This window comes from Macaca fascicularis, chromosome 12 (genome assembly GCF_037993035.2).
Source record: "Macaca fascicularis isolate 582-1 chromosome 12, T2T-MFA8v1.1".
In the NCBI taxonomy this organism is placed as follows: domain Eukaryota; kingdom Metazoa; phylum Chordata; class Mammalia; order Primates; family Cercopithecidae; genus Macaca; species Macaca fascicularis.
In genome coordinates this window covers 65,062,716-65,074,931 of record NC_088386.1, presented here as the reverse complement: position 1 = coordinate 65,074,931, position 12,216 = coordinate 65,062,716, and the positions used below count along the sequence as shown (strand labels likewise).

At 37.0% G+C, this 12,216-nt stretch overlaps 1 protein-coding gene and 1 non-coding gene across 17 annotated transcripts in view; one reads left to right on the top strand and one right to left on the bottom strand.

Moving 5' to 3' along the window:
• Nucleotides 1-11,127, top strand: part of FASTKD1 (FAST kinase domains 1) — a 50,901-nt gene extending 39,774 nt beyond the window's left edge. For 8 of the 16 annotated variants that reach the window (XM_074009394.1, XM_005573406.5, XM_074009396.1 and 5 more), the window contains 6 exons: nucleotides 726-854; nucleotides 2,733-2,861; nucleotides 3,532-3,645; nucleotides 9,090-9,228; nucleotides 9,880-9,994; nucleotides 10,932-11,127. In XM_074009394.1, the coding sequence (XP_073865495.1) occupies nucleotides 726-854; nucleotides 2,733-2,861; nucleotides 3,532-3,645; nucleotides 9,090-9,228; nucleotides 9,880-9,994; nucleotides 10,932-11,027 (722 nt within the window). In that variant the 3' untranslated portion in view covers nucleotides 11,028-11,127. The remainder of the gene's footprint in view (nucleotides 1-725; nucleotides 855-2,732; nucleotides 2,862-3,531; nucleotides 3,646-9,089; nucleotides 9,229-9,879; nucleotides 9,995-10,931) is intronic. The other 8 variants (XM_074009402.1, XM_074009398.1, XM_074009399.1 and 5 more) reach the window with 2 other exon arrangements.
• LOC123568227 (U6 spliceosomal RNA) lies at nucleotides 6,923-7,029 on the bottom strand. The gene has a single exon (XR_006691430.2). It is a non-coding gene; the product is annotated as a U6 spliceosomal RNA (small nuclear RNA).
• Nucleotides 11,128-12,216: the final 1,089 nt, after the last annotated feature.

The following is a 12,216-nucleotide window of genomic DNA, read 5'->3' as shown; positions in this document are numbered from 1 at the left end:
TTATACTGTGGGACATCTGCCATGCTGCTGGGTGACAACTAAAGGAGGAGGTGCTAGGCAAGACCTAAGCCTCAGAGATCCCCAGAGAGTAGCATGGTATAATAATCCAGGCTCCAGAGCTGGACATTCTGGGTTAAATCCTACTCTCTGCTTGCCAACTCTGTGATCTTGGGCAAGTCATTTAACCTCTCTGTGCTTCCTAATGCTTCTTTATAAAGCAGAGATAATTGTTTCTACTGATATAACATATAAATGAGTTGGTATATCTAAAGTGTTTAGAATGGTATGTAACATATTCTGAACACTATTGTATTATTATCGCCAATACCGGGATCACTTCTTTTTACATGCAGCACTGTCCTTTTGTTTTGGATTCTTTTTCCAAGGCTATTTTTAAAACTTCTTACTAAAGTGTAATAACAAATGTTCATATAACTTTAGTATAATAGTATGAGTTTATTCAAATTGAATCACCCAGGGAATCAGTACTGAGGTTAAGACACAGAGTATTATCACAGTACCCTTCTCCTCTTGTCCCCTTTTCCTACTTGGACCCCACCCAAAGGTAACCACTTAACCATTATCCTGTCTTGTAACAGTATAGATTAGTTTTATCAAAGCTGTGTATCATTTTCTTTTTAAAACCTAGCTTTGCCTGAATAAATTATAAATTTATATATAAGTGAGGCAGCTATACCTTTAAAAAAATCTTAATTTTCTTTTAGGTATATTGGATCCTCTTATGTTAGTGTATCTTGGTTTCTCTTTGGCCACACTTCAATATTTTCCAGAAGATCTGCTAAAGTCAATTTTTAACATCGAATTCTTATCTAGATTGGATTCTCAACTTGAAAGTATGTATCTACGTTTTAATTTATTTGTCTGTTGTACTTTATATCCAAATCTCGGGTCTACCTATACTGAAGAATTTTAATGTTAATAACTTTTTTCTGTTTCTAATAGTATTCATGCTTATTGTAGAAATTTGGAAAACACAGGAATAAAATAGAAAATAAAAAATTACCCATCTTACTAACAAGTAAAACTACCACTTTTAATGTTTTGCAGTATTTCTTTTCTGTCTTTCTCCTTCTCTTGTGTGAATGTTTATATATTTGTGTTTTTTTGTTTTGTTTTGAGACAGGGTCTCACTCTGTTGCCCAGGCTGGAGTGCAGTGGTGCAGTTATAGCTCACTGAAGCCTTGGACTCCAGGATCAAGTGATCCTCCCACCTCAGCCTTCCGAGTAGCTGGGACCACAGGCGTGTGTCACCATGCCCAGCTAATTTTTTTTTTTTTTAATAGCTGGGATCTCACTGTATTGCCCAGGCTGGTGTCAAACTCTTGAGCTCAAGTGATTCTCCCTCCTTGGCCTCCCAGATGTGTGAACCCCCACACCCAGCCTGTATTTAATTTTAATTTGTTAAATTTTTTATTTTTATATTTTGAGACAGAGTTTTGCTATGTTGCCCAGGCTGGTCTCTAGCTCCTAGCCTCAAGCAATCCTCTTGCCTTGGCCTCCCAAAGTTTTGGGATTACAGGCATGAGCCACTATACCCAGCCCCTGTATTCTTACTTTCTTTTTCTTTTCTTTTTTTTTTTTGAGATGGAGTCTTGCTCTGTTTCTCAGGCTGGAGTGCAGTGGCTCAAACTTAGCTCACGGCAACCTCCGCCTTCCCATTTCAAGTGATTGATTCTCCTGCTTCAGCCTCTCGAGTAGCTGGGATTATAAGTAGGTGCCACCATGCCCGGCTAATTTTTCTATTTGCAGTAGAGACGAGGTTTCACCATGTTGGCCAGGTTGGTGTTGAACTCCTGACCTCAAGTGATCTGTCCACCTCGGCCTTACAAAGTGGTAGGATTACAGGTATAAGCCCCCATGCCTGGCCCCTATATGAATTTTAAAACAAAATTTGGATTACTTATATGTTCACTTTTGTATGCTGCCTTTTTCCATCTAACTATATTTTGAGCAATTTTCCATGTTATTAAATATTTTTATATCTTTTTTTATTGGCTACATAATGTCCCATTATATGGATATAATAAAATTTGTCATCTTATAGATTGTTTCTAATTCCTCATCATTGTAAGTAATGAATTGTTATACATGAATCATTGTTTCCTTAGGATAAAATCCTAAGTATGGAATATTAGGTGAATGAAAATTCTTGGGAGTATTTTTTTTTTTTTTTTTGAGACGGAGTTTTGCGCTTGTTGCCCAGGCTGGAGTGCAATGGCATGATCTTGGCTACCCGAAACCTCCACCTTCTGGATTCAAGCAATTCTCCTGCCTTGGCCTCCCGAGTAGCTGGGATTACAGGCAGGCGCCACCATGCCCGGCTAATTTTGTAGTTTTAGTTGAGATGGGGTTTCTCCATGTTGGTCAGGCTGGTCTTGAACTCCTGACCTCAGGTGATCCACCCACCTCAGCCTCTCAAAGTGTTGGGATTACAGGCGTGAGCCACCGCGCCCTGCCAGGAGTATTTTTTAAATGTACTTTTAACATTCATGATTAATGAGAACAGTGTAGGAGTTGGTCCTAATCATGTCACTGAATGTAAAAATTTAAAAATATGAAGCATACATTTGTAAATTAGAAATGTAAACAGTTCTAAATACTGTTAGAATAAAAGCATCTAGTAATAGTGGGGATAAATGAATGTGAAAAAAAATGGGTTGTCTTTCCTAGGTTTCAGCTCTCAAAATTCATTAGTATTTTATTAATTTCAGTTTTATCTTCATCTCTAAGTGCAAGAGTCCAGTTTCATCTTATGGAGTTAAATAGATCAATCTGCTTGGAATGCCCTGAGTTTCAGATTCCATGGTTTCATGATCGCTTCTGTCAACAATATAATAAAGGTTTGAGTTTTCTTTTAGTCAGATAGCAAAGTTTAATTCTAAAGTAAATTATTGTGTAGTACATTGTTAATCTTGTTATACTGAAACATGACACGAGCCTTCCCAAGAGTGCCATGACCTGTTTAATATTTTATATGTGATATTGTAGATGGAACATTATAAGAATTTCTTAATATTTGGGACATAACCCTCTTTCAGTTGAGAGCAAAGAACTTTTATTGAATTTAGTGTCATTACATAAGATATTACATTGAAGCTCTTATTGGAAATATTAATCTTTATTTTTCAATTTGTAGAATTGGAATGATTTTCATTAAAAAACTGATTAAGGCCGGGTGCGGTGGCTCACGCCTGTAATCCCAGCACTTTGGGAGGCTGAAAGGCTGGCAGATCACCTGAGGTCAGGAGTTTGAGACCAGCCTGACCAACAACATGGAGAAACCCCGTCTCTACTAAAAATACAAAATTAGCTGGGCGTGGGAGTGCACACTTGTAATCCCAGCTACTCAGGAGGCTGAGGCAGGAGAATTGCTTGAACTGGGGAGACGGAGGTTGCAGTGAGCCGAGATCGTGCCATTGCATTCCACCCTGGGCAACAAGTGCGAAAACTCCATCTCAAAAAAAAAAAAAAAAAAAGATTAAGTAGACTAATTCTTTATATTTTATAAAGGTATTGGCGTCATGAATGGAGCACAACAGCAGATTTATAAAATGTTAGCAGAGGTACTAGGAGGAATCAATTGTGTAAAAGCCTCGGTTCTTACGCCTTATTACCACACAGTAGGTAAGTTATTGGTAGGTTATTAGTTACTTTCAGAAAATCAAACTAATATGAATAGAATCATCAGTTGGAATTTTTAAGTTTTTTGATTTTTTTTCAAGTTGTTATTATTATTAAAATTTCCAAACAGGTAGAAAGAACAATAGAATAAATCCTCAAGTTTGCATGGCTCAGTGTTGATAACCAGGAGCATTTTCTGTTCTTTAGAAAATAAAATAAAATTAAGGTCAGTCCTCCACCAATTCTAAGTAAAACCCAGATTCAGATTCACTGAATGTTTCTGTATCTTCAAAAGATTCTGTCCTCTCCATTCCGTGTGTGAAAATAAGGGAAATGACTCTTTAATCTCTATTTCATTGTTTTAAGTTCATCTGAAAAACTAAGTTGGATTATCAGCCTGGATGAAGATTTCCAAAGATACTGTGCTTGATGTTAACCTGATTAATCTTGTTTCTCAACTGTTCTAGTTGTGAAATGCATTCTAATTGAATTGTGGATTACATAAAGCTAGTGGACTAGCTTATGTTGATGGCAATATAAAATTTTCAAAGATATTGCTATATTCAAATGGTGATCTTAAATGAAAAAGATAAAATTTTAAGATAATTAACATAAACTTTCTAAATTTAGGTTTAGAAAACCTCTGCATATATACAGCATATTTAAAAGGATTATAAACTTGGTATAAACTAACAGCGTAAATGGTAGCCAAAAATCAAATACTATTTAAACTATATTGTTAATAATAACAACAAAGTTGGTAATCCCATTGTATTCTATTTTTCAGACATCTTAATATTGGATTTTTTTTTTTTTTGCATGTTGTCCTTTTTAAGAGACAGTGACATGTAGGGTCTAGAAACAAAGGAGGACAGATAGTGAAGGATCTTGTCTAATCATGTCTTAGAACTAGAGAAGACTAGGATTGCATGGATTTCAATCCTTGAGCAAGTTCTTCCGAACCTTGTTAGCTTCTTCATCAGTGAAATGGGGATAATAATGCCTACTTGATAGGATTAACTGAGATATTGCATGTGAAGCATTTAACACTATCCTTGGAACATAGTAAGTGCTCAATACATTTATTTTTATTTTAATTTTTTTATAGAGACAGGGTCTCACTATGTTGCCCAGGCTGGTCTCAAACTCCTGGGCTCAAACGATTCTCCTGCCTCAGCTCAGCCTCCCAGAGTGTTGGGATTACAGGTGTGAGCCACTGTACCCAGCCCAATATATCTTACTTGGGGAGGGGGGGCGGTGGGAAAAGGATGTTTAGTCTGAAAAATAGAAGTCTTATGGGGACCATAATCTTTTAAAATGTTTGAAGGATTGTTAAGTAGAGAACTAGGTATCTGTATCTTAAAGATGAACAAAATGGTAAAAATGAAAGAAAGCAGATTTAACTTGGTATAAGGAGAATTATTGGCTGCTTTCTGAAGAAGTAATGTTGAGGCAGAGGCTGAATATTCAGATGATAGATGTGTGTGATTTTTATACTGGGCAGGAAGGTGAACTAGATAATCATTAATACTCTCATCTTGTGTTACAAAACACAAGTTTCCTTTGATTTTATATTAATCAGGATTGACTTGGGTATGAGTGACAAAAATCCATAAATTGGCTGGGCTCAGTGGCTCATGCTCATACACATAGTCTCAGCACTTTGGGAGGCTGAGGTGGAAGGATGGCTTGAGCTCAGGAGTTTGAGACCAGCCTGGGCAATATAGTGAAACCCTATCTCTAAATAAATAAATACATACATAAATAAAATAACAGGCATGGTGGCATGCCCCTCTAGTCCCATTGCTCAGGAGTTTGAGACCAGCCTGGGCAATACAGTGAGACCCTGTCTCTAAATAAATAAATAAATAATTAGCAGGCATGGTGGCATGCCCTTATAGTCCCATTAGGAGGCTGAGGTGGGAGGATCTCTTGAACCCAGGAATTGGAGTCTACAGTGAGTTACAGTCACTCTACTGCACTCTAGCCTGAGTGACAGAGCAAGACTGTGTCTCTAAAACAAAAACAAAACAAAACAAGAAACAAACATTGAAGCTGGGCATGGTAGTGCAAGCCTGTAATCCTAGCTACTTTGAGAGACAGAGGTAGGAGGATCACTTGAGCCCAGAAGTTTGATTCCAGCCTGGGCAATATAGTGAGACACCATCTCTTTTTAAAATTGTTCTTGTTTTCTTCAGAACAATATGAACATAACCCCATCTCTTAAAAAAATTACACAAGACATGCTTAGCATAGAAAAACTAGAAAAGGAAGATAACAAAAAAGAAAAATTACCCATGATATAGCCACTGTTTGCTTTTGGTGTCTGTTTTCCTAACTTAAAAAAGAAAAAGACAAAAATGGTTTTCTTCTGTAGTATTTGTGTTTTAGTCCTTTTCTGCTGTTACAACAAAATACTTGAGACTGGTTAATTTATAAACAACAGAAATTCTGGAGGCTAGGAATTCCAAGCTCGAGATACCAACAGGTTTGGTATCTAGTAAGGACCTGGCCTCTGCTTCCAAGATGGTTCTTTCAATGCTGTGTCCTCCCATGGCAGAAGGGACAGGAAGGCAAAGGATACTTATTTATAGCGTCACTAATCTCATTAACGAGGGCTCTGCCCTCATGACTTAATCATCTCCTAAAGGTGCTACCTTTTTTTTTTTTTTTTTGAAAAAGGCTCTTGTTCTGTCACCCAGGTTGGAGTGCAGTGCAGGAGTGCAGTGGCATGATCATAGTGCATTGCATCCTCTGCTTCCAGAGCTCAAGTGATTCTCCCACCTCAGCCTCCTGAGTAGCTGGGTCTACAGGCACACACCATGACACCAGGCTAATTTTTGTGTTTTTTTGTGGAGATGGGGTTTCACCATGTTGCACAGGCTGGTCTTAAACTCCTGAGCTCAAGCAATCCTCCTGCCTCTGCCACCCAAAATGCTAGGATAACAGGTGTGAGATACCATGCCTGGCCTAAGGTCCACTATTATTTTTAACACATTGATGATTATGTTTCAACATATGAATTTTGGGGGACACATTCAGTTCATAGCAGTTTATAACTTTATATGTTGTGAATATTTTTCTATGCCAACAGATATGCTTATACAACATCTTTTTTAGTTACTGCATATTTTGTTGAGTATGCTATTATTTAATCGATCTGTAAGATTTTTTTTGCTGGTATGTCCATCTGTCAAACAATGCTGCAATTTCAAATAACAATTATAGATATATCTTTATATATTGCTTATTATGTGTTAGACACTTTTTTTTTTTTTTTTTAAATATGGAACGCTTCACGAATTTGCGTGTCATCCTTGCGCAGGGGCCATGCTAATCTTCTCTGTATCGTTCCAATTTTAGTATATGTGCTGCCGAAGCGAGCACTAGACACTGTTTTAAGTACTTTATAAGTACTTGTGTGTGTGTATGCGTATAGTAAAATTATATCCCTATGAAGTATGTAAATTATTTACAGATGAGGAGACTGAAGCCCACAAACATTATTGATAGCCCAAGGTTATATACCTGGCAAAATGACAGAGCCAGGATTTGAGCTTGGCATTCTGGCTCTAGAATTCATTCTCTTAATGAGAAAGCTATATATTTCATGTTTCATAATTAACTTAAAGATGGTTCAGTGCCTTAGTTTTTCACCAGAATCAGAGTTCCATCTGATTCTTTTCAAATCACAGACATCATTTCAGGATGTATATCTAAAAGATAAGAATGACTTTAAAAACAACAATATCATCTTTATCATCCTATAACCATTAATAATAATTTAATATTTTTAAAGAAATGTAAAGCAGTATGTGAAATTTAACATAAGTAGAGAGATATGGGAAATTTTAGATAAAATTTAACATTTTATGTAAATGTTAGATTTGGCATACTATAATGAACTCAATGATCAAGATTGAAGGTAGTAGAATTATGGGAAATTTAACATAAGTAGAGAGATATGAGAAATTTTAGATAAAATTTAACATTTTATCAAAATGTTAGATTTGGTGTACTATAATGAACCCAATGATGAAGGACTGAAGATAGTGGAATCTATTCCTCATATGTCTCATGCACTCTACCCCTATACCTTTGCTTTTCCTGTTTTAAGTGTCTTTTATGTTTATTTTACAGTTTATTTGTTCAAATTGGGATCTTAACATTCCACTCGGTTGGTTTGCAGTTTTTAGTTTAACCTTTCCTTTCCTACTTCTCCTTTTTTTAACTTAAAATTTAATTGAGAATAAGTTTTTTTTTTTCACATTTTGAACTTAGAATTCTAATTGCAACTCTGTGATAACATTTAATATGTCATCTAACAGTTTTTAATGTTTTTACTGTAAACCTGGGTTTGCTGTAAACCATTAGTGATATCTAGAGACTTGATTAGATTTTAGGGTTTTTTTTAGGTTTTTCTTTTTGGCCAAAAACTTCGTAAGTGGCTTGTACTTCTTATTTCTTCCTATCAGGAGGCACACAAGGCTGGTTTCTTTTTCTTTTTCTTTCTTTTCTTTTTTTTTTGGGCGGGGACAGAGTCTGGCTCTGTTGCCCAGGCTGAGGTGCAGTGGCACAGGCATGGCTCACTGCAGCCTTGACATCCTAGGTTCAAGGGATCCTCCCACCTCAGCCTCCTTGGCCTGACTAGCTGCCACTACACCTGGCTTATTTTTTAAATTTTTTGTAGAGACTGGGTTTTGCCATGTTACCCAGGCTGGTCTGGAACTCCTGAGCTTAAGCACTCTGCCTGCCTCGGCCTCCCAAAATGCTGGGATTACAGGTGTGAGCCACTGTGCCTGGCCTGGTTGTCTTTTATGTATTAAGACTCATTAGTGGGTTTGTATGTTATCAGCTGATTCATTCAACAGAAAGTTCCCCTGTCAGCTTTTTACCTGCTGATTTTAGCAGTTATTAATGATCACTCATTGCCTAAATCCATCATTCAGAGGGGTGGTAAAGCAGCGATATTCTACATCTATCATGCCTTCTACATTTATTAGCTGGAATTTGTCTAAAAAGGACTTTCCCATATCAACTCTTTTGTTACCCTTATGTACAGTTCATGTAGGAAAGAGGATAAATGCTTGAATCTTTTTCTTTATTAATTTTCAGATGAGTTGGTTTAGCTTCCTCCAAATGTAACCAAGAGCCTTAAAGAGATTAAAACTCTTTAATGTGATTTGGCCTAGCCCAGTGCTAAATGTATCCTGGTACTTAATAATGTTTTGTAATTCTTCTGGTTGATTTTTTATTGATTGATTTCCAAAGAGAGGTGCCATTGGACCAGATCTTATAAAAATTACTTGGATGATTTAAGAGGTTCATCATTCTTTTGTGAGTGGGTTTGTGTACAAATATATGCATATATATTTCAAATATATCTTAAAACTTTTATCTGTAAGACTTTACCTAATTAATACTGCCAGTTTCTATGCTTCCTTAAGATTTTGAGTGTATCTTGGATAAAAGAAAAAAACCTCTTCCATATGGAAGCCATAATACAGCATTGGGACAGCTACCAGAAATGCCCTGGGAACCAAATACTGAAATAGTTGGATCAAGGCTGCCACCAGGGGCTGAAAGGTAATTTGTCTCTTAGTTTTAGATTGTATTAATATCTAAATGTTAAATTTGGGGTACTATACTGAAGTCAATGATCAAAGATTGAAAGTAGTGGAATCTGTTCCTTGTATGTCATGCATTCCACCTTTGTAACTTTGCTTTTTCTGTCCCTTCGGCTTTAATGTTCTGCTTTCTTCTGTCCAAAGCCTAGCAATCTCCCTAGATTAAAGTACTAAAAGAATTGTCCTCAACTAGAAGTAAAATAGTATCTTCTTTTGTGCTCCCATACCTCTCTACTTTTCTCATAGCACTTAGCCACTTCCTACACTGCATTACAGTAACTTACTATACATCATGTGTTCTCTGTTAGACTATAAGCTGTGTCACTTCATCTTTGTACCCCTCACAGTGGCTTATGTATAGTAGGCATGTGTAAATATATATTGGACAAAAAAAAATGGATGAAAGCAGACAGATATTTACAATTATTTTGTGTAACTAAATAGGTTTGTCATTAATTACTAATTTCTTAGTAGAAACATAACTGGATATACTCATTTATATTCATTGGCTTTTGTTAGTTTATAAAGATGCAGTCTTGTTTCTGAAAAGCTTGTAATTATTCAGTTTCTTATTTTGATTTTAGAAGTAAATATTTTTTATCTTATGTAGGATTGCTTTGGAATTTTTGGATTCAAAATCATTTTGTAGAAATATCCCTCATATGAAAGGAAAATCTGCTATGAAAAAACGACATTTGGAAATTCTGGGGTATCGTGTAATTCAGGTATGAAATACTCATGTAATTCAGCCTCTAAAAAGCCCAGAGACACTAGCTGTACATGTGCTTCCTTTTCATGTGAAAGTTCCAGAATTACCTTTTTTTTTTTTTTTTTTTGAGATGGAGTCTCGCTCTGTGGCCCAGGCTGGAGTGCAGTGGCCAGATCTCAGCTCACTGCAAGCTCCGCCTCCTGGGTTTACGCCATTCTCCTGCCTCAGCCTCCTGAGTAGCTGGGACTACAGGCGCCTGCCACCTCGCCCAGCTAGTTGTTTGTATTTTTTTTAGTAGAGACGGGGTTTCACCGTGTTAGCCAGGATGGTCTCGATCTCCTGACCTCATGATCCGCCCGTTTCGGCCTCCCAAAGTGCTGGGACAGAATTACCTTTTTAAATATGTTTTTTAAAATGTATCCCTCAAACAGGCCAGGTGCAATAGCTCATCCTTGTGGCTACTTGGGTGGCTGAGGTGGGAGGATTGCTTGATCTTAGGAGATTGAGGCTGCAGTGAGCCGTGATTGTCCCACTGCACTCCAGCCTGGGTGACAGAGCAAGACCCTGTCTCATAAAAATAAATAAAAGTTGTCATTTATTTTATTGTCTTTAGAATATCTATATCTTATGATTTCTATATCTTATAAGAGAGGCACTGTAGAGATGGTAGAGTTATCAGAGGAAACAACTAGTGTATGAATATAGAAGACTATGTAGGAAAAAGTGTCCATCATTGGTATTGTAGGAAAAGGAGGATGAAAGGAGAAGAAAAAAGTCTTCTAGGCAATGTCAGAAGGACCCACTTGACTTCCAATAAGGCTTCACAGGCTATCCTTACATAAACTAATTTCATAGGATTCCTACAGCTTTGATCAGTAGTGCTTATATGTCCTCCTCAATGTTTTTTGTTGTTGCTTTAAAACTTTCATTGTTCTACATTACTTATTTTACAGATTTCTCAGTTCGAATGGAACTCTATGGCACTGTCAACAAAGGATGCTCGAATGGACTACCTGAGAGAACGTATATTTGGAGAAGTCAAGTCATGACTGTAGTTTTTATTTAAAATGAATGTTACCATTTGTCACATCTGGACTTATTTTAATTAAGTGGCCTGTCTCAATAAAAAAAATAATAGGTACAAATGTCCTAAGGTGGGAACATACCTGGCATGTTTCAGAATAACAAAGGATCCAGTGTGGCTGGAGCAGAACAAGTGGGGAGTGGGATGGGAGTGTATAAGAGAAAAGGTAAGAGATAACAGAGTCAAATACAACCTCTTGGCTACTCTGAGTGAGATGAGAAGCCATTGGAGGGTTTCAAGCAAGGAATGATATGAACTCACGTTTTAACTGCATTACTTTGGCTACCTTATTGAGATAAGAAAAGACTACAATGAGGCAAATGTGTAAGAAAGAAAACTCTCTATGAGGTCATTGCAATAATCCAGGCAAGAATGGATGGTGACTTGGAGAGCGTGGTAGCAGTGGAGGTAATGAGAAGTAGTCAGATTTTTTGGATATATTTTGAAGGTAAAGGCAACAGAATTTGCTCGCTGATTGGATATAAGGTATGAGAGAAATAGGAGTCAAGGATAAATCTAAGTTTTTGTCCTAAGCAACTCAGAGGATGTCATTAGCATTAACTAAGATGGGGGAGTCTACAGGAAGAGCAAGATGGGGGGCATGTGGTGAGGGTTGATCACAAGTTTGCTTTAGATATGTTGAGTTTGTGATGTCTTAAATGAGATTAGAGTGTGAATGGAGGAGAGGTCTGAGGACTGAGTTTTCAGGTGCTCCAACATTAAAAGATTAAGAGGAAGAGGAGGAATTAGGAAAGGAGACTGAGCAGGGATGGCAAATGAGGTAGGAGGAAGGAAGGTAGTAATACTTCTAGAAGCCAAGTGGATAAAGCATTTCAAGGAGGAAGTGAGTAGTTGTATCAGATGCTGCTGAAAGGTCAGGAAAGATGAGAAATGGGAAATGGTTATTAAATTTAGCAATATGAAAATCATTCATACTTTGAAAATAGTTGTTTTGAAGTGGCACCTGTGAAAGCCTGACTGGTTCAAGAGAAAATGAGAGGAGATACGTTTTCTCCTAAATGGAAGCAATGAAATGGGGTAGTAGTTGAGTGGACCAATCTTGACCTGGTGTAATCCTACACATGTTGAGGGAATAATGGGTTTTCCCTGTCTTACAACACATTGATTCAATAAAATAGTTACTAAGGGCCTAC